Raw genomic sequence first — 21,369 nt, forward strand, 5'->3', positions numbered from 1 at the left:
TACTCTAGGTTGAGCCTTTATCACATAGGAAAGAAAAAGCATCTTGGAAAAAATGTGAATTAAAAAACAAATATATCTCACAGTTCAAGGAATCTAGTTCTGATTCCTATAAATAGAAGAAAAATTTGATCTATAGTAGTGCATGTTTTGTTACTCGGCTATAGTCAGTGGTGGAAGAGAGAGAATTAAGACTTCTACTCTTCCTTCACAACCTTTTTGAAAAGTTTCTCATGGAGGAAGTACTGAGCATCTAACTGAATCTCAAGGACACCACATCCTAACTACACTTCTGAAAACTGATGTTTCAGTGGAAACTGTGAGTTATCCTGATACGTTTTTCTTTCTGGACAAGAGCTGCTTCCTGAAGCTCCTGGAAATCCCAGGGAGGATGAGCCAAAATCATGGTTTCAATAAAACCATTAAAAGAGTGGGCTTCCCATGGCCCCACAAGCTCCCCTGCCCTTGACTCCCATGCAGCAGTCTGAGGTGGAAAAGCTGCGCCATGCTGTGCCAGCTGCACACAGCAGTTTTTGTTAGGAAGTTTTCCACTGATGTAATCTGAAACAGACCATAGCAAGCCAGATCAGTCTCAAACCCCTTGTATCATGATCTTGAATAAAAAAAAAAATTACAGGTTGCTTTTTACAGGTGATAACCTGGAAGGCCTGTGCTTTGACATGTCAGCTGAAAGCAGAGGATAGGTGTCCAAAGGGCAACAGCCTCCCCCTCCGGCTAAAATCTGTTCCTGCTCTTAATCCTATCTGCTTCCTGCTGTTACCTTGCCTCAGAAAGTTTTCAGCTTTCAGCTTGATGCACAAACCAAACCAAAACCACCCTGCAAAGAGCTGGAAATATTCCTGGCCTGCACTATGGCCTCAAGCCCAAACAATACCTCAACAGTTTCCAATGCCAGGGGCCAACGCAGCAGCTGTTCCCTGCAGCATTCCCAGAATGGGGAACTGGGAGATTTCAAATTCCCAGGCCCTTCACTCCAACTTGCTCTTTGACACGGACATCTTGTGACCAACCGTGCTTATGACAACTCACTCTAATGGAGATGGGACTCTCATTTCAAGGGGATGCTCATTCCATGTTATATCCTCTTCTTTTTTTCCTGTAGGATCAGTGGATCTCTTCACAGGCCATAGGATCAGAGTAAAGACAAATTAAGACCAGAGACAAATCCACTCAGGTGTTGAAGTGTAAACAGATAATGCTGGAAAATCTGTATTTCCATCTGTTTCCACTAACCCCTCAAAGCAACCCCAAGATGAAACCAGTGTTTCCAGTGACTGGTGCACAGCACCATTAGCCCAACTGCTCCTCCACACATCCCTCACCAGCACCATTGCTGAGATAAACACTTTCTCTTCTCCTCTGCCACCTGCTTAAGATGCATCCTTCAATATTTGCCTCTCAGAGCCATGTTTAATTGTCCTGTACAGGAGGCAGGACATTCTGTCAGCTGTACAAAAAGTGAAAAATGTTACATAAAAGCTATCAGCACCCTGTAGGGTTGGCACTGGTAAGACTGGGTTGGCACACAGAAGACTAGAATGTGACTGCTGAAAGTTCTGAGGTTTATTCCATCTTCATTTACCAACAAACTCTGTGAAAGTGTTCTATAGGTGTATATTTAATCTGAAGAAAAGAAAAAGTAGATATAAACTACAGTTTAGGTATGAACTACACTTATAGAGCTATACTGGATAGGTGGTCATGCAGATTTAGGATGAAACTTCACAGGCATCTGAAGTAATCTCATTATCTATTGGTCCTTACAATGTAGAACTCTAAGGAAAATACAGTAAAGGTCAGCATTCAGGCCACTTACCTCAGTGAGTACATACTTTCCTGCATATTCTCTACTATTCTTGGCAGCAGCTTACATATCACTGAACTGCCCCACCTATACCAGTAAATTAGGCATGTCTGGGATATTCCTAGGCACTCAGGCCAACTGATGTGAAGGTGTTTGTGCCTATGCTAATAAATTCTCTCATTCTCCAAGCAGGCTGGCTGCACACAAATCTTCCAAGAATATGCCAGCTCCACAAGAATGTTCAGAAGTCCTTGGAAGTGCTCTGCTTGGCACAGGCCAGCATTGTGCCAGCCAGGATCTCAGTTTACTGAGAATAAGTAATCACATTCCTTTGCCAGGACCCTGGTTAACTTACTACCACAAATGCTGCCCCAGCCCTCCCAGCAGGGAGAGTCCAAATACACTTGATCTGCCAGAAGGAAAGGATGCTATCCAGAGGGATCCCCTTTCTTTGCCATGGTGGTTTCACCTGAAACACTGTGTCTAGCTCAGGAATCCTGCTCCTTTCTTGGAGCACAAGAAACTTGGACCTGCCACAGCAACTCCAGAGAAAGGCAACAGGAATGATGACAGGACAAAAACATCTCTCCTTTGAAGAAAGGCTGAGAGAGTGGGCATTTCTCAGCCTGGAGAAGGCTCCAGAGTCATTTACTGCAGCCTTTTGACAAATGAGGGCATAAGAAAGATGGAGAGAGAATTTTTACCAAGGCTGGTAGTGACAGAACAAGGGGTAACAGAGAACCAAGAACTAAGAAGCAGGCAAAAAAAGAAGTCATCCAGATAGACACTCAAAACCATTGCAGCAAAACAAAAGAGCAATACAGGTATCAATAGTATTTATAGCACTGTGACTTCCCATATTTCATTAACTTACAAGAATTTAGTAGGATTGAAGTCTACACACTGAACTTTCTATCATCTTTCTACAATGATGACTGAAAGGTATTTTAAAATAAGCATCACAATACATGAATCAACCACTGAGCAAAAAATGACGAGTTCTACGAGTGTCTCTCTTGCTCTAAATTGTTTTTAGATTTAGGTGAAATGCAGATCAGGATGGATATTTTAGGCATTGTTTTGAGGTTCACTGAAGTGATTTACATGAGGATTATGTGCAAAGCAACTCAGCATCATGTGAAAGTTTAGCTATTATGCAAATAATAGCTCGGCAAGATAACCGAGGTTGACAAAAACAGAATAATCATTCAAAACAATGTGTGACACTGTGCCATTTTAAATATTACACTTTTACCTCAAATTTACTCTTTGAGTTCTTGCTGTGAGTTTGTGGTTGTCCCAGCTGCCTGCCTGTGTTGACTCATAGCCTGTGAAAGGGCAAGGAGGGTCCACATTTACTTTTGAGGTTGTAATACATTTTAATAGCAGAAATTACACCTATATAACTTAGTCTGACATGTCATACCATTTTAATGATTTTTGTGGAAGAATACTGGCTATTTCTTTTTTCATATTTACTGCTGTATATGCCTCTTCTAAGACCAACAGCTGTACCCCACAGAATGTGCAGAATGAGGTACAGGATTACTAGTGTCTAGGCTCCTTTTGAAGGAGAAAAGTACAGTGTGATACAAGGAGAGATTTCCACAGTCCACAACTTAATGATGTTGGAGAACACAGGTGCAACCTGTGAAGACTTTAAGGTAGCCACTGGCAACTTAAACCAACAGGAAAAAAACTTACTGAATGTTCCTGAGGAGAAGTATATTTAAGAACTACAATCATCTGCTTGTTTCAGGTCTGCCAACAGTGATGCTAACACCTTATCAGGATATGAAATCACAGCATCCACAAAATGTGATCCACTTTCAAATAACCAGTGTGCACTAATACCTGGATTTTTCTGCAGCACGGCAGATGCTATCTGGTAGAAATGCCTTTTACTCAGAAAGTACACCATAGGTGCTCTCTGAGGCCTCATGCTTTCCAGGCCCTCCAGTGTGTCTCAGGAAAGGGATTTGTATGGCAAATTTCTCACAATCAGACAAGCTGCAAGAGACCTGTGCCATTCACTCTTCTATGCATCTAACCCACAGATGACCCTATTCTAGGCTGTGTTCCACCTGCCTTCTGTCTAGAGACCCTCCTGGGAAAGAGGAGGCTATTAACTTACATAAGGAATGAGCACTCAGCAAAAGGCAGCAGCACTCTTACCAGCAGTGCTTAGCCCAGAGGATTTTCAGTTTCATATGGTCAGTCCCACAGGTAACCAGCCCTTTAGAGAGCAGGAAGGAATCCCTTGGAAGAGCTGCACAGCTGGCACACTCTTCCAAGTGCCCAGAATATTTCACAATTGCATGGAGCTGGCACTCCAGCTGGTCTGCGATGAACCACACATCTGCTTGGTGTCCCATTCACAGCTCTATATTTGCTGTGCCATCCTGTGCAACCCTAATCTGAGAAGACAGGCACAACCCTCCTGGTTTGAAGACAGACCAGACCATGGTCTTGTGCCAAGGCCCTGTTTGTCTAGTGGGACATGCATAAAATCCATCGGGGCTACCAGTATTGTAACTACCCACACAATGAACTGACGATTCAGCAAATTCCTCAGTCAGCCTCTCCTTGGCTGAACAGGGATCACAGGGGTTCTGCCTTCCAGGCTTTCCTCCTCCTGCAGCTCAACTAAGTAACAATAAACCCACTTCCCTTATATTTATACTTTCTATTCACTGTCTGGCAGGATGTTGGTACTTGGCACTTTCGACCACATAGCAAATTTACTGATCTCCTTTTTCAGTTGGTTAACCTGGAGAGACAGAAACCGCAAAACTCATTATGAAAGAAAAAGCAGACAAAAAATACTGACACCGCTTCCCCATTTTACATACTCACTTTTTCTGCAAGCTATTTTAACCAGTTTTGCAATGGCCTAGACAATGTCTCTCATGAAGAATTAGGCCTGACAGTACTCCTCTACCTTGACAGATCACTGTCAGTCAGAAAATCTCCACGATAAATTTAAAAAAAACCCATGGACTACAATAGCCACTATCTCTCTAATAAACTCGGGAGGACGAAGACAGCAAATATTTCACACACCAAGATGATATTCAAATGAAGGGTTGCATTAAACAGTGAACAAGACTCTAAACAAAACCATTACATACTCTTAATTTTCCCCACTGAGAACATGGAGTGTTCCATCTGATTACATACTATCATCATACTAATGAATATCAATGTTAATCAAACTAACATATATATCAATACCAAAACCAGACAGGATGGAGATCACAATTTTGGCAGGATCCAGACAGATTTGGCTTGTTTCAGATCAGGTCCCGCTCCATTCTAGTGATATGCCAAGTAAGCTAAAAATCTGCTGCTGTATCCGCTGCTGTATTTTCAAGATAACTTTTGTGGCAGCTGAGTTGAGGAAAGGCGCTCTAGGCTATAACCTAGACTGTAGAACACAGCATGCCTTCTAATGTGATATTTTTTCAACCTGCAGACCACTTACAAATGCCAAATGGCAACCGATGCAACAGTAGCCTTTCAGAGCAATGGAACAGCTTAATCCTCTAAAATTGGGGAGCTTATATTTTAAGCTTGCACTTCAAAACTTCTATGATATTTGTTCATCATAAGCTACAACTACTCTTTTCCAGCGTAACTCCGGCACACTGAACTTAGCAGTGCTTTATGATTACAGCCTACCAACTCAAAAGTCAAAAGCTTTGTAAAAACTAAAATAATTGTCCCATGAGCCTATGAACGGCTGTGATTTGCCCAAGCATGGGGGCAGACTGGCAATTCTAGCACCAAGAGCCAAGGGTCTCGAGCCGTGTTGCTGCATCTTAGACCTTCACCAGATAAAGCATCGGGACAACCCCGGACAGAAATTATGCCGGGACACCTTCCAGTGCAATCACGGCACTACCAGCGGACTCGCTGCGCCACACCCTCCTCGGCCTCTTCGGGAGCCCCCAAGGAGGACGCCTCCATCCCAGCTTTCCCGTCCGCAGGAATTTACCGAAATTGTACTCCCACCGAGCAGGAATTTAAGAAGCCCCAGCGCCGCCCTCAGACCACCCCGCCCCCGCGCGGGGAAAGCCCCGCCCCACCGCACGCGGCGCGCCCTCACAGGCTGCGGCGGGCCGCTGGCCCCGCCTCCCAACGCCGCTCCGCCAATCCCGGAGGGCGATGTGGCTGCACTCGCTAGGGGCGGGACCGCCCCGTCCCTCCCGCCTCCCGCCTCCCGCCCTTGGAGCGGCCGCGCGCTCCACGCGTGGCGGCCTGCGGTTGGCGGCGCCGCGGCGGCCAATGGCGGGGCGGCACCTCAGCGCGGCCGGGCGCTTCTGCGAAAGATGGCGGCGCCGCTTTTCCGCCGCCGCTCCGGCCGATGGCGCCCGTGTACTGCCGCGGCGCCGCGGCTGCTGCCGCCGGGGGGGTCTCTTGGGGCGCCGCGGATCCCGCGGAACCCACGCGCCCCACGCCGGCCGCGCTCGTGACGATTGTTGATTGGCGGCCGCGCCAAGCACGTGTCGGAACGGCAGCCAATCAGCGGGCGCGGCGTGCCGCGGGGGGCGGGGCGCGCGGCGGGAGCGCAGCGGAGGAAGCGGACGGGCCGGGTCGGGCCGGAGCGGCGACGGCATGAGGATGCGCGGGCTGTGGGTGCTGGTGCTGCTGCTGGGGCTGGCTCAGATCGCCCTCCTGGCGCGGGGTGCGGCGGCACAGGAGGAGGATGGTGACGGAGGTGAGCGCAGGCAGGGGCCGGGCCGGCAGCGCACGCTGGGTTCCCCCGCGGGAGGCGGCGGCGCGGTCCCGGCGCTGGGCGCTGCGGAGAGCCCGGGCTGGCCGGGGCCGGGGTGCTCCTCGCAGGCCTCTGTGCGGGACGCTGAGCCCGCCCCGTGAAGGCGCTGAGGTCTGTGTGAGCCGCTTATCCCGGCGCTGCTCGTCTGTCCTGCGCCGTGGGGCTGCTCTGCCTCGCCTATCTCAAGCACGACTTAACAGCTAGCTAACAATTAGACATGTTGGCAATGCCCGGCTTTTAAATCTCCGGGCAATTTGCGATTTCTTTATTCCGACTCATATCGGACATGTTGCGATTTCACTATCGCAAGAGAGGGACTCTTCATCAGGAACTGTGGGTGGTGAGACAAGGAGTAATGGGTGCAGATTGAAAGAGGAGAAATTTAGGTTCAGTATGAGAAAGAAATTCTTTACTCTGAGGATGGTGAGACACTGGAACAGGCTGCCCAGAGATGATGTGGATACCCCAGTCTCGGCGGTGTTCAAGACCACCAAGCAGTGGTCTAGTGTCCCTTCCCATGGCTGGGGAGTTGGGACTATGAAATCTTTAAGGTCCCGTCCAACCCTAGCATTCCGTGATTCTGTGACTGAGCACTCTTTTCCTTATTTCTTTGTTCAGGGTCTCTGTGCATTCTTCGTGTTTCAAACTGATTATTTTTTTTTTCCCTCGCAGAAGGAAGGCCCATTGTTACCATCTTCTTGGTGTTTTTTCTCACTGTCTTTGAATTTTACTGACTTGTGTCTCCTCCTTTCCAAAATTAGCTGAAACAAAGCTGCTCAGCCTTATAGTGCCTCTGTGTAGGAGGCAGACATTTGAAGGTGTTTCTTTTTTTGGTTTTAAGTTTATTTCATGTGATTTTGGTGAATTATGCATCTTTCATATTTCCTAGATGAATACTGCTGTATTTTAAATATGATAGGGCTTTTAGAGTGGCTGGATTATGGATGACCCTCTGAACTCATATCCTGTACCTTCTTGCTCGCCTAACAGGCGCTGAAACTTGCAGAAGCACATTTAAATCGGTTACCTTATTTGTGTAACTAACTGTATGGTCTGTAGGATAAGGGTGAAGAGATTTGTTTTAAATGATATGGCATCTGCAGTAAGGCGATGGGGCTACAGAATCTTCCTGTGGAGCTCTTTTCTTTTTTTTCTGTTGTAAACAGGAATACAATTACGCCTCTTTCTCTGCTTTTAACTAGAGCATGGTTATGGTTTCTTTGTAACATGTGACAAAGCCTAGTACTGATTTCCCCTGCCACCTTCAAAGGGTGAAGTAACACCTGTGATGTTACAGTGTTACCTGATGCTGGCGGCAGTGGCTCGGCTTGTTGTGGGCCGGGCTCTCATCAGTGTTTCCCATGCTTGCTGTTCTTCTCGTTTTAGGAGTTCTCAGGATTAAAGGAACACAGTGCTGGAAGTATCTCCTGCTGTGTGGAGCTAAACACTAATCCACTGCCCAACTTGAATTGTTTTTTAGGTTCTGTTGTGTACCTTGAATTTCTATATAGATCATGAACTAGGCTTTACAAAGCCTTTGCCTTAAAAGTGTACATAGTTGGGGATTTCCATTTTTCCCCTTGGAATGCTTGGGATGAAGTAGAATAAATTTACTTTGCAACAAGGAAATAATCTTATGCACATTGATTATTGGGGAGATGAAAAGTTCTGAGCAAACCCAGCTTGTTGCACTGCACGATTTGGGAAGTGAGGGTTGAGCAGGGCACACTCTTAGCATCCTGATGATGGGAAAGGAGGGATCATGTAGAGGATCCACCACAGAAAAGATTGAGGGGGTTGATATTATTGAAAATCTTTTGAATGCCTTAGCAACACATGATGAGTACTGGGTTCTGGGTTTCTGAAAACTGAGCTCATCGAGTTACACTGTGCTCCTCAAAAGGAAACTTTCAGGCAGAGTCCCAAAATCACTGGTGTCTGGAGGCAGCTTTTTTTGTACAGGATCTGCTTTGTTCAAGAAAGTGTTACTAAGCCATATTTCTGATAAACACTGAGTGTTCAGTGAAGTTGCTATAAGAATTAATTTCAGAGAAGCTGTCATCCTAATGAAGGCCTGTCAGCCAGCATAGTGTACTTCAGGTCTTAAAAAAAGTATATTCTTTATCACATTTTTTTACTTGTGTAGTAGTGTGTTGAAATTTGTGATTTTTTTAAAAAAAATTTTTAGGTTTTTTTGTGGGTTTTTTTTTGTTTGTTTGTTTGTTTTTTTTTTTTTTTTTTTTTTTTTTTTTTTTTTTTTTTTTTAGTAAAAGGAGGTTATCCATATTTTACCAGAGGGCAGGTTTTAGCCACAGTTGTCACAGCTGTTGGTTTGTCTGCTGGCTTTGCAAGTCACTTTACGAAACAAAGACACTTCAGTTTAGGGGCAATTTTATTTTCATGTGCTGACTTATACAAGTATTTATTAGCTACTTCTGCCACTTCAAGTATCCCAGTTAGACTCATTCTGTTCTCTTTAAATTGTAAATCTTTAATGCAGGGGAAAGTTTCTTGCTCTTAATGGCCAAAAGAAGTCCTGCTTGCTTCTCCTGTGGTTGGGTCCCTGAAACAGGTCTTTCAGTCCCAACAGTAAAGGGATGACACCTATGAGAGCCGTAGGTGCTGGTGAAGCTGGAACCTACGGAAAGTAAGTCTGCACTCTTAAGGACTGATATCTAAGTGCAGTTAACTTTTCTTTGTGCACTCCCTCCTTAGGCCACTTGGGAAAAGGTGGCTGCTGTTCCAGTGCTATTGTCCTGCCTCCATCTCGTGTGTGTGTAATGCCCATGACAATGTGTCACTGTCTGGGAAGTTTTACCTTGGCAGGCTGTACAGCCACTTACAGGGAAAGATACAAAATTATTTCAGTGAGGGAAGGTGGATCTAATGGTTACATTTTGCACCAGTGCTGAATGTTTTTGCAGATGATACCTTGTTCTTGGTTTTCTAAAAATAAAGGTGCCACTGTAGCTGCTGTGGTATTTGTCTCTCTTGGGGGTGAGTAATGAGCAGAGTGAGCAGAACGAGGGTCAGACCTGGTGGATAGTTTGAGGCGCAGGAGCAGAACTGGTCGGCTGGTTTTGCTCGCATTCCTGTGTGTCAGGAAAAATAATATCTGAAGCAATTTGGCCAGGAATGCAATGGCTGGGAATTCAGGCACAGGCCAACCAGGAAGAGCCTGCAGTGAAACATAGCCCTCAGAACTGCTGGGCACCCATGTAAGGCCCGAGTTTTGCCTGCTGAAGCCCCCTGAAATCCAGCTGTTTCACTAGGGTGGTCCTGCAGGTATGTAATGGCGTAGATTCACTCAAGGGTGAGCAAGTGCTGCAACACAGGAAGCATTGTCTGCTTGCAAATAGTGTTTTTAGCTGCTTCAAAGATCAGGTGAAACACCAGTACTTGTTAAAGAAACCTAATCTAGCTGACAACTGTTGTGTGATAAATGATCTCCTGTGATCTCTCTTCATCAGAAGCTTTAGTATTTTCATGCTACATAAAGTTGACCTCTAATTGAAATCAACGTATTTGCTCCAAGAGCCCATACTGTTTCCTGAGAGCATATAGGCTTGATTTTGTATACTTTCTTCTAAAATAAAAATAACCATTGCAATTTAATGGCATGATTTTATCCATGGTGAGGTTGTTCCTATTGTCTGCTGTTGATCTGAGAAAAGTGTGCTTTGTTTTGTTTGCTTTTTCATACCTGGATAGCACGTATTTATCATTCTTAGCTTTCAAGTTCCTGATGAAATCAGAGTATTTTCAGAATACTGCTGCAGTAGCTCCTCTCAACTTAGTCAAAAGCCATTTAAAGTTTAATAGAAAATCATTTTGAACAAGAAACCTTAATTCTTTTCTCCTTTCTTTAAATTTTTTTCCCATCCTGCTCTGGGACTCCCACTAGTCAAAAGGGACTTAAGCTTCATTGTTTCATGGTTTTCATTTGGGATGAGATATTTTCATTACTTGTTCCTTAAATGAAATTCTTTTAAAGTCCTTCAGGAAGGTCTGGTTTCCTTGAAAGATAGCAGGGTTTTTTAAATAAAAAATGTTTAAAGGAACATGTGAAAGGTCAGATATTGAAAAAAAATCTCAAATTCCAAGCCAACAAAGAATGAACCAGTAGAAATATCCTGGCTTCAGCTTTCACATGCTAATTTTGCTTTGGTATTTTAACAAATCTGCTTTCTCCTTCAAAGGCCTGTTCTGGACTAGTGGTTTTGGTCTTAAATCAAAAGTCTCCCTAAAAGTTCTTTGAAAGAAGAAGCTTTCTTTTTTTTTTTTTTTTTTTTTTTTTTTTTTTTTTTTTTTTTTTTTTTTTTTTTTTTTTTTACGAATACCTGGCATATGCCAGGTGCATAGGAGTGGGGTTTCATGGGACTCCTGCAGTCAGTTTTGATTTACACTCATCTGCAGGCTGGTGCTGATCCAGAGCAGAGTGATTGATGCTCCTGTGAGAGGAAAGATTCCGCACTGAATAGCAGACCTGAAACATCACTGTAACTGAAAGCAAGAGTGACAGTGGTGATGGAGCAGTCAGGAAAGAAGCACAGTTTTGAAGTGCTGCCTCCAAACCACCTTGCTAGTGTGTCTGTTTATTAGACCTTCAGACAGGCAGCACATAGGCTATTGCTGTGGTGTTCCAGGTCTTGTGACTAGGGGTACAAGGGAAGCATTGGGGACAGATAGCACCTGGTTTTTTTGGTGTAAGACACTAGTTTTTCCAACCTCAAGTTGTCTACACTCAAAGGACAGCTGTTCTGTTGCATGGTGAAGGGGTTCTATTGGAAGTTCAGGTATCATTTGTGTGCCCTTCATTTCACTGCCCACATTTCAGCAAGATGTCCACCAAACTTTTGTGGCAACTGTTGCATAGGTTTGTGTGCTTTAATTCTTCTTGTGTTTGTTTTGTTAGTTCACCCTGAAATGTGAAATACCTGTTGATACTTTACTGAAATATTAATATTGTTAGCTGGTGTAGTGTGAATAAAATTGAAATGGTCAAACATCTGAATCCTAGCTCTTTGCAAACTGAGATAGCTAACACTGGATGTGGAGCAAAAACTAATTGATGTGGGTACTTTTCTTAACTGCAGGAGATATCTAATCCATCTTTAATCTGGTACTGTCACTAACATTAATCTTGACACAATCTAACCTGTGTCATATTCTTACCTTTCCAGAATCTATTACAAAAGAAGCTGACGATGATGATGGTGATGATGATGATGATGAAGATGACGAAGATGATGATGATTCTGTAGTTAAAGAAGAAAATGGTGTATTAGTCTTGAATGATGCAAACTTTGACACCTTCACTGCAGACAAGGATACCGTGCTGCTGGAGTTCTATGCACCATGGTGGGTTCACAGCCGTACCTCCTTGGGTGCAGCGTCACGGGGCTTCTCTGCCAGGACAAGCTCCTAAAAAGTGAGCTTGGGTTGCCATTTTAAAGATGACAAAGGAGTAACTTGCCTGCAGGTGATGCCCTGGACTCTGCTATATTTCTGGTTCTGGTGGTGGGGAAGAACCTTTGTTCCCACCTCTGTTCCATGCAGTAACCAACAGCCTGCTTCTGTCCTACAGATGTGAGTCATACTGGGATGATGCCATGAGGGATCCCATGCCAAGGGGAGCACAAGCCTGATTCTATTGCTGTTTTATGTCTGTCAGAGAACAGAAATGGTCCCAGTGAGGCCCAAAAAAACCATGCAGTGTGGTCTTGCAGCCTGCTATTATCTTGTGCCAGTGCTGGACCACTGAAAATGTGTGTATTTGCTCATCTAGGTGGGGTAATGAAGGCTTCCCTAGCAGGGGAATTGCCAGAAGGTTTTCCTTTCCAAATTCACATTTCTGTCCTTGCTGGAAGGGTGTGGTGTGATCAGGGACATAGCTTGTTTGTATTATTACTTTAAGCAGTGCCTCATACATCTACCTAATGATGGCATCCCAGGGTAAACAGCAGCACTGGTCTGCTCCAGGGAGCTACAATGGACTTAGCTGCATATAACCAAGACAAAGGATTTAGGCCAGGATGTGTCTTCTCTTGAATTCTTATGTTCAAAAACGTTAAGGGTGGTTACTGGGGGAAAACAAGAGTAGAAGACATTTTCAGTACACTTGCTGAGTTACTGTCGCATCCAGAACCTCTTTTCCTTTGTGGTTCAGTGATACAAACATGACTTACTCATTGGTCCTTCTCCAGCCTTTGGAAAGAGGGGGAATATGATCTTGCGTGAGGTGGAGTTGCATTTTAACTTGTGCCTTTCTTGTCACACAGAATCCTATCCATGCTTGGCTGTAGGCACTAATTCTGCAGCTGTAGTTTGCCTACATGAAAGCTAAACATGAAGTTTAATTTATCTGAGCAGAAAGATGAGTGTCATTGTAGACTAAACACCTCTCCTATTTTTCTGCTCCCCGTCCTGCCAGCTGAGAGGCTAAGAAACGCAGGCTATCTGCCACACACTTCCCTCTGTTTTCCTACATTTTCTTGTTCTCATTTTTAGCGTGTCAGGCTATATTTAGCATTTCTTATGCTAGTATCCTCTGCCATGCCAGCTTTTGCAGCAGGAGCCTCTGTTCTTCCCAGAGAGTTCTGGTGTGGCCAGAAAGGGAGCAGAATCTGTGTTACTATGGTGGGTGGAAGATCTCATTAGGCCATCTTAACTGCTGGTTCAATTTCTCTTTAGTTCAGTTTAGGGTACTGGGACAGAAGATAAACCTTGGTTAGGGAGAAGCTGAAGTTGAATTGGGACCATATTTGTGGGGTAAAGAAGGAAGGAGGAGCATAATACAAGGTTTACAACTTTGTTGTAGAAGCAGTTATTTAATTTTTTTGTTCAGTTTTATAAAGCGTATGGTAATACATTCCACACTGAATGAAAATTAAGAAAAAAATAGTTTTAATATGAACAGACAGTACATTAGCTACGGTTGCTCTCTATCTCTCCATTATCTGAACATGCAGCAAGACAAACATTTCTGTGTTGATGTGAACCTCTGTCAGAAGGCATCCTGGAAATGCAGAGCAGCAGAGCACCTCTGCATGTTGGTCGTGTATTTACGTACCTACTTGTGTCTCTGACAGGTGCGGGCACTGCAAGCAGTTTGCTCCTGAGTATGAAAAGATAGCCAAAACTCTGAAGGAAAATGATCCTCCTATTCCTGTAGCTAAAATAGATGCTACTGCAGCCACTTCACTGTCAAGTCGTTTTGATGTCAGTGGCTACCCAACCATCAAAATCCTGAAAAAAGGCCAAGCTGTTGACTATGATGGGTCTCGAACGGAAGATGGTAAGCACTAGTCCTTTGCAGTTCCCTGTAAAGGAAGCTTTACAGGGAACTTGTTTCTTGATCTTGTTTCTTGATATGTGGCTGCTTTGAAGGACTCTGATCTCAAGAAATTTATCTTAAACTGAGTAATATTATGAATGCAGAAATTTTCCCTGGTTTCTCAACAGGCTTGCATGCTAGAGGGCAGTTTTGCAGGTAGTGGGTAGTGCTGTTACTGACAGAAGGTTTCTAGAAATATGGCTTGACTGGAAGAGGAGACAGTCTCAGCAAACTCTCAGTTTGCTGAAGGATCAGCCAATAAACATTTGATCTATATATTGACTGTATAGAAGCCCACTTGTATTTTGCTTAATTAATATGCCCAGCTCCAGTCAGAGAGGGAAAAACTAACTTTTCTGTCTGTTTTGAGATGGAATTCAGTGCTGTTAAGTACAGATCTGTGCTCTGCTCTATGGGGTGAAGAGAACACCTTCTTTGCAATGCCAACAAGGAAATATGGCATAAAGGAGCTTGATTTAAGTGTTCTCATGTAAGCTTGATGTGTAAGCATTGGTCCAACACTGTGCTTGCCACTCTGATTCTCTGATTTCAAATTCTTGCATTTGACATGCTACTGGTATGATAAAAAACATTCTTGCTAATTGGGTTATTGAACTGTATTTCAGCTATTGTGGCCAAAGTCAAGGAGGTTTCTGACCCCAACTGGACCCCTCCACCTGAAGCCACTCTGGTATTGACCCAGGATAATTTTGATGAAGTTGTGAATGATGCTGACATAATCCTGGTGGAGTTCTATGCTCCATGGTAAGCAAGGGGGCAGTCACCTGTATTTGTCTAGCACAGATGGCCTGAACACACTTGGTGAACCTATCTTGTGTTCTTATGCCTCTTTACACCCCTTTGCCTCGTGAAGGTGTGTGTAGCTGTGGTGTACCTCAGCTCTTATCTGCACCTAGGAACATGCTACAAATCACTTGCAGACTAGACTGGATCTATGTCTCAGCAAGGGGTGGTGTCCAAATCTTCACTGCATGTTCACAATATTTACTAATTTGGGAACACACTGAGATACTGAAAACCAAAGAGAATTGCTCCTTAGTTTAAAAATGGCCTCTAGAAAGGAAGCTACCTATAGTAGTGTGAGGCCAGGCACAGAGGCCAGCTTCAGGTTGCAGAGACACGTCTTCCTAGGCTGAAGTGGCCTCTGTAGATTCAATGACACCATTTCTGCATTCTGGAAGACTTAACTCTTCCACTTCAGAGGCAGAAGGTACCTGGCAGGCTTAATGGCTCATAGAAAGTGCCCCCTGCTCTCCCTCCCTAGGTGTGGACACTGCAAGAGGCTTGCTCCAGAGTACGAGAAGGCTGCCCAGGAGCTCAGCAAGCGCACACCTCCCATCCCTCTGGCTAAAGTCGATGCCACGGCTGAGACTGAGCTTGCCAAGAAGTTTGATGTTACTGGCTACCCAACGCTCAAAATCTTCCGCAAGGGCAAACCTTATGACTACAGTGGTCCACGGGAAAAATACGGTACTGCAGCTTAGGCTTTTTCTTGTTTTCCAAGGACTTGGCCACAAATGTTTTTATGTATCTGTAGGCCTTACAGACTTGATATCACAGCTGCAGCTGTTGGGGAAAACTTAAAAATTCTGCTCTCATACCCACACAGGCTATTCAAATTTGTCTCTAGTCTTTATAACATCTTTTGGTGGTAGTATCAGCTCCTTTCAATATCAAGTGAGTTAAATAAGTCTAGCAGTGGTAGTATGAGTAGATGGGCAGGTTTTAATTGTACTGGAATGCGCCTTGAGGGCTGGCAAAATGCTCAATATTAACTTTTAATAAGAGGGAGGACTTAAGACAATTCAAGTAGCATTTTGGCTCATAACAGGTTCAGGAGACAGTGAAGAGTCTGGAATTTCAGAAAGGAGCATTGCTTGCACGATCAGCTGATATCCATGGATTGTGTGCTTGGTCACATCTTCTGAAACCAACCTGAAAGAGAATATTCAGAACTGCAGCTTCAAAGCTGGGGCTGAGGTCTTGCTGATTTGGTATTTAGGATATATGTGGGAGGGCTGCACAGGAGGAAAGGTGTCCATGGGAAATGTGTTATTAAACAGTGTTGTAGATGGAATGCCCAAATCTTTCAGTTCAATAAATGTTCTAAGCAACTTTTTGGGGGTGGGTTTGTCTCACAGGTATTGTCGACTACATGATTGAACAGGCTGGTCCTCCGTCCAAACAGATTCAGGCTACCAAGCAGGTGCAAGAATTTCTGAAGGATGGGGATGATGTCATCATCATTGGTGTCTTTAGTGGAGAGAATGACAAAACCTATCAGCTCTATCAGGAAGCAGGTAAAGAATGTTTTAAAATATTAACGAAATATTTGTTTTGTTGGGATTCTGCCTAGGACTTTGGGCATGGAGAGATCATTTATTTCTGCTCGTAGTTCAGTAGGGAAGGTTGGAGAGAAGAAGGAGTAGGAGGAAGGGTGATCTTCTACTTGTACTCAAAAATAAGCTCACACCAGATTTTGAGGCTGTAACTCAGCCTCATTGAATATATCTCTGCTTGGTAATTGTGTCACTAAAAACATGTGGACTAGAGAGGAGAGAAAATTCCTTCCTGTGAAACAAACCACAATTTCTTTGACTTAAAGCCTGAATATGTTTGCTATCTTTACTCTTGTTTCATACCTTGCAGTCCAGAGTTACTCTTCACCACACTCATTTGGGGTGAGAGGCCTGGAGAAAGAATCACCCACTTCTGGGTCAGTTTAGCTAGACCATTCCTGGCAATCTGTCTGTGTCTGATTCTGGGGTTCCTGTCATGGATGGATTAGGAGCTGATTTGTTTGCCTCAGCATGGCAAGGTACAGAACTGTTTCTCAGGCTGCCCCAGAGCAAATAGTTTGGCTAGTTGACCTATTTGGGGGGAAGCCAAGAGGCAGGAGATTGATAAAAGAAAAACTGTTTTGCTGTATATGTTTTGGAAGCTGGTCAAGGTGTTTGAGTGTGTAGAATAACTTGTCAGGTGGATGGGTTGTTGAACAGTATTCAAATTGTACTACTAGAATTGTATGTATATTCATATGCTTCTCACCCCTGGATGAGAGCTGTTGCCTAAGACTGGGTTGTTCTGTGTCACTTTGAGAGCAGGAGGAGAGTTTCCTTGCAGTTGCAGTCTCAAGATCTCAGTCACAGGCTGTCAGTTAATTTCTAATGACTTTTTCTTCACCCTAACCCTAATTTTTCAGCTAATGGTTTGAGAGAAGATTATAAATTCCATCACACCTTCAGCAATGAGATTGCAAAACTATTGAAAGCATCTCCAGGAAAACTGGTTGTCATGCAACCAGAAAAATTTCGGTCAAAGCATGAGCCCAATATGCATGTTCTGAATCTTAAGGTGAGTAGATGGTCCAGAGTTAAAGAGGTTGTGTGTGGGACTGAAGGTTCTCTTTCTCTGTAATTATGATCTGTTGGCATCTTCCTGTTGGAAGTACTCCCACTAGACATTTGAGTCAACCTATTTATCCACTGAAACTGTATTGCTTTGTACAAAAGGACTTTATGAAATTAGTCCAGATGTTATGTTTTCAAACAATAATTTGTCCTTACAATATTCAGTGCTCAAAGGTTTGAAGAATGTGGTGACAGCCTTGTTTTTATAAAGTACTCTTCCCTCTTTTGCATTCGTGTGTGTACCAGTATCGGTTTTTTTGGTAGTGTGTAGCAGAAATGCTGATTAAATCTGTTTGCTTGAACTTTTTCCACAATTTCTTTATAGGACTCTACAGATGGATCTGAGATTAAAGACCATGTGGTAAAACATGCTTTGCCTCTAGTTGGTCATCGCAAGCCTTCAAACGATGCCAAGAGATACTCCAAGCGTCCTCTAGTGGTTGTCTACTATTCTGTGGACTTCAGTTTTGACTACCGTGTTGGTAGGTTTGCTATGACTACCCTTCCTCCACTTTGAGAGGAAGCAGGCACTAAGTAAGTAGAAATTGCCAATTCTGACCTGTTCTGGTTTTTCAGCTACCCAGTACTGGAGAAGCAAAATCCTGGAAGTGGCTAAAGACTTCCCTGAGTATGTGTTCGCTGTTTCTGATGAGGAAGATTATTCTTCTGAAATAAAAGACTTGGGCCTGCTTGAGAGTGGAGAGGATGTCAACGCTGCCATTCTGGATGAAGGTGGCAAGAAGTATGCCATGGAGCCAGAAGAGTTTGACTCTGATGTACTCAGGGAGTTTGTGCTGGCATTCAAAAAAGGTAATTTCTGAAATAAGGTTCTCTAAGCTATATTGTTCACCCTTCCAAGAATTCTTTCCTGAGGCAATGGCTCCAGTAAACAGAGTCTGTTTTACAAGCCTAAAATGTTCCTGTGGATTTAAAGTGTGAGCTGGTCATTCATATTTGGGACTATTGTAATAAATCATGGGCCAGTACTTTGTGGATGGACAGCCATAAAAAGAGGAGAATGGTTCTAGGGAATTGCAAAACAAGCTGTTGCCCATATTTCACGAGGTTCTTGGGCCAAAAGGTCACCAATTAACTAGCCTGTGTTTCATGTTGAGGCAAGTTCATTTGCTGGTGCAGTGTTTTTTCCCTGGCAGGAGGATGTAGTTCTGTGCTTTCTTAGGGGATTGTAAGGATGTAAGGATTGCTCTTACCATGTTCTAACAGTGTTGTGTTTTGCTTCCTTCTAGGAAAACTGAAGCCAATTGTGAAGTCCCAGCCAGTGCCAAAAAATAACAAAGGGCCTGTGAAAGTGGTAGTGGGTAAAACTTTTGATACCATAGTGATGGATCCAAAGAATGATGTTCTCATAGAGTTCTATGCCCCATGGTGTGGACACTGCAAGAAACTAGAACCAGTGTACAATGAGCTAGGTAAAAAATACAAGAATGAGAAAAATCTGATTATAGCCAAGATGGATGCTACTGCCAACGACGTGACGAATGACCATTACAAAGTGGAGGGATTCCCCACCATCTACTTTGCTCCAAAGGACAAGAAGAACAACCCAATTAAATTTGAAGGCGGGGACAGAGATTTAGAGCATTTGAGCAAATTTATAGAGGAGCATGCAACAAAACTCTCCAGAACAAAAGAAGAGCTTTAGATAAGATGAGGGGGGAGAAGAAAAATTGTTTGTACAATGTAGTTAAAATCAAGTTACTGACAAAACTTTGTGAGAGAAGAATTAAGCAGTTTTGAGCAAAGAGATTCTTGAGCAGTAAAGCAATTGCAGTATCTTTTTTTTTTATATGGCAAATGAGTTTTTTTCTGAACACTGAACTTAATACTCTAATATGAATGTCTTATGTTAGTTACAGTTTTGATCTTTGGAGAAAAATACATCCTTTATTTTTTGTGACTATCTTGAGCTTTATTCTTTGACTCCAGTGCAGCTGTTTTTAAGTTAAAACATACTACCAAAAAGAGAGGAGATCCCTCAGACAAGCAGATTTCTCTTATTTGTTGTTATGGTTACTTGGGGGAACAGTCTTTTCAGCTAGTCTTTTCTGTTATGTTTCTGTGTACCTATTCATGTGACTCCATCACTGTATTCCTAGCTGAGGATAAGAATGGAGTTTTTTTAAAGTGTGGATGAATTAGGTGGTCCTACTGAGATAAGACACGGGGACTTGCTAACTAAATATGCTCTAGATCTGTTTTAGCTTTGTGCCTCTCTGTAGAGAGAGTGATGCTAAAATAGCAATTTTTTCCAATGTACCTCTCTTTACTAGTCCTGGTTGACCCACTTACATCTTAGTCTTCCTAAATATGTTTTGGAGTAACTGGAATATGGCAGAAAAAGAGCATCTAGTGGGTGGAAATGCTGGGATTCTGGTGTCAGATCTGTGTGTTACTGTCTCCTTTGCCTTTGCAGAGAGGAAAGTTTGATAGTGATTCTTCTTTGGGTGAGCAGACTGAGACCTTCTAATGAATGGCCTTTATTCCTCTAGCAGGTATTGCAGGTACAAAGAACAATCACATCCTTCCTGTGCTCCTCTTGGGAGTATATGCCTTTAAAAGTGTTTTATTTATCTTGAATGGCCCAGTTTGGATATGTCTATAAATTTATGGGCAATGTTGATGTTGCAGACTTAAGTGCTCTAAAAGCATTGTCGTCCTCTTCTCAGAGCTGTGATGCTGCAGTGTGTGGAACTTGAGTGTCCCTGAGGCAGTTTTGATTTGCATTTCATTTTACAGGTAGTTCTCCTAGCCAGCACCATTTTCTGTCTTGCAAAATATCACCAGTCTTCCTTCAGTAATTGCTTGTTGCATTAATTTTTAGATTTTTGGAGGGTGTGCAAATCTAAGACCACCACCCAATCTTTTTTCTCTTCTGGCGAGATGCATGATTCATTCTTCTGCATAGCAAGGGTAAGCCCATATCTAGCAGGTGGCTGTTCAGGTAGAGTCTGAGGACCCAAAAGGGGCTGCAAGGGGTTACATAGTCCTTATAATTTCCTACTGCACTTGACATCCCTGTTGAAGGGATGTGCTTCCCTTCTGCCTTAATGGGGGATTGTCCCCCACTGTTAACACCCTACACAGCAAAGCAAAACTATCTGATTATTCTTGCAGAGGTGTATGGGACTGCATGAAGGCTTTCCCTGAATTAATGGTTTAGCCAAAGATAGTGAACAAAGCTCACCAGCAGATTATGAGTGAGAGGGACACTATCAAATCTCCTGGGAGTGCTGGGGTGTGCCTGAATGCTATTCAGCTCCTGTTGTTTATCAGCAAAAGCTGGGAAATGCTAAGCAACTAAGTGTTAAAGCAGTGTCATCATTTACCTCAGGCCCTGGAACTGTCTCCTCTTTTCACATTAGAGGGCTTTTTTTTTTTCTACAGTTCTTAAGTGGACAGATAGATGCCTGTTAAGTTTAGGCAGTATTTCATCTATAAGATTCTTACCAAGTAAAGTGCGTTATCTTCCCATCTACTGTCATTTCTGTTTGCAGCTCTTCTGTAGAGCTTTCAAAAACTATAATCTATTTTAAATGTGTTTTGCAGGCAACAGGAGTGAGATCAGATTTAGCTGAGCACCAGAGGTGATTTGTTTCAGCTTTAGAAAATATAAATGCAAGCCAAGTAACAAGTTCTGTCCTATCTGCCAGTGTTACCAACTCTGTCCTTCAAAAAAGTAGCCACAGGCTTTTAAAATCAGTTCTTAAAACATAGTTCAGGTTCTATGCCTGAGCAAATACCTCACATAATGCTGTGGGGAACTAAATTTCTCCTCATTAGTTTGTTGCAGACTTAAAAAGTTTTATTCCAAAACAGCTGCTGTCTAACAGATGGGGGGATATGGATAAATATGGAACTTGTAGAAGGGAGCATGAAGAGTCCCTTATTGGTGGTCAAGGACTACTACAGTCAGGGCTGAAGCACCATTCTCCTTGGGACAGTAAGGGTTAAAGTTGAGCATAAGCATTTCTCACCTCTCTTC

General features: G+C 43.4%; 1 protein-coding gene across 1 annotated transcript; it reads left to right on the forward strand.

Annotated features, from left to right (window-relative positions):
* Positions 1 to 6,409: 6,409 nt before the first annotated feature.
* On the forward strand, positions 6,410 to 19,287 carry PDIA4 (protein disulfide isomerase family A member 4). The gene is made up of 10 exons (XM_066322372.1): positions 6,410 to 6,542; positions 11,783 to 11,960; positions 13,691 to 13,896; positions 14,562 to 14,700; positions 15,221 to 15,426; positions 16,098 to 16,256; positions 17,159 to 17,310; positions 17,692 to 17,848; positions 17,943 to 18,176; positions 18,614 to 19,287. Exons 1-10 carry the CDS (start codon positions 6,440 to 6,442, stop codon positions 19,027 to 19,029), a joined length of 1,950 nt encoding a protein of 649 aa, XP_066178469.1. The 5' UTR covers positions 6,410 to 6,439; the 3' UTR covers positions 19,030 to 19,287.
* Positions 19,288 to 21,369: the final 2,082 nt, after the last annotated feature.

Source organism: Sylvia atricapilla, chromosome 1 (genome assembly GCF_009819655.1).
Source record: "Sylvia atricapilla isolate bSylAtr1 chromosome 1, bSylAtr1.pri, whole genome shotgun sequence".
Classification (NCBI taxonomy): Eukaryota; Metazoa; Chordata; class Aves; order Passeriformes; family Sylviidae; genus Sylvia; species Sylvia atricapilla.

Coding starts and splice junctions, on each gene's coding strand:
- PDIA4 (XM_066322372.1), top strand. CDS start 6,440: ATGAGGATGCGCGGGCTGTGGGTGCTGGTGCTGCTGCTGGGGCTGGCT. Junction 13,897..14,561: donor TGGGTCTCGAACGGAAGATG/GTAAGCACTAGT, acceptor ACTGTATTTCAG/CTATTGTGGCCAAAGTCAAG. Junction 16,257..17,158: donor TCAGCTCTATCAGGAAGCAG/GTAAAGAATGTT, acceptor CTAATTTTTCAG/CTAATGGTTTGAGAGAAGAT.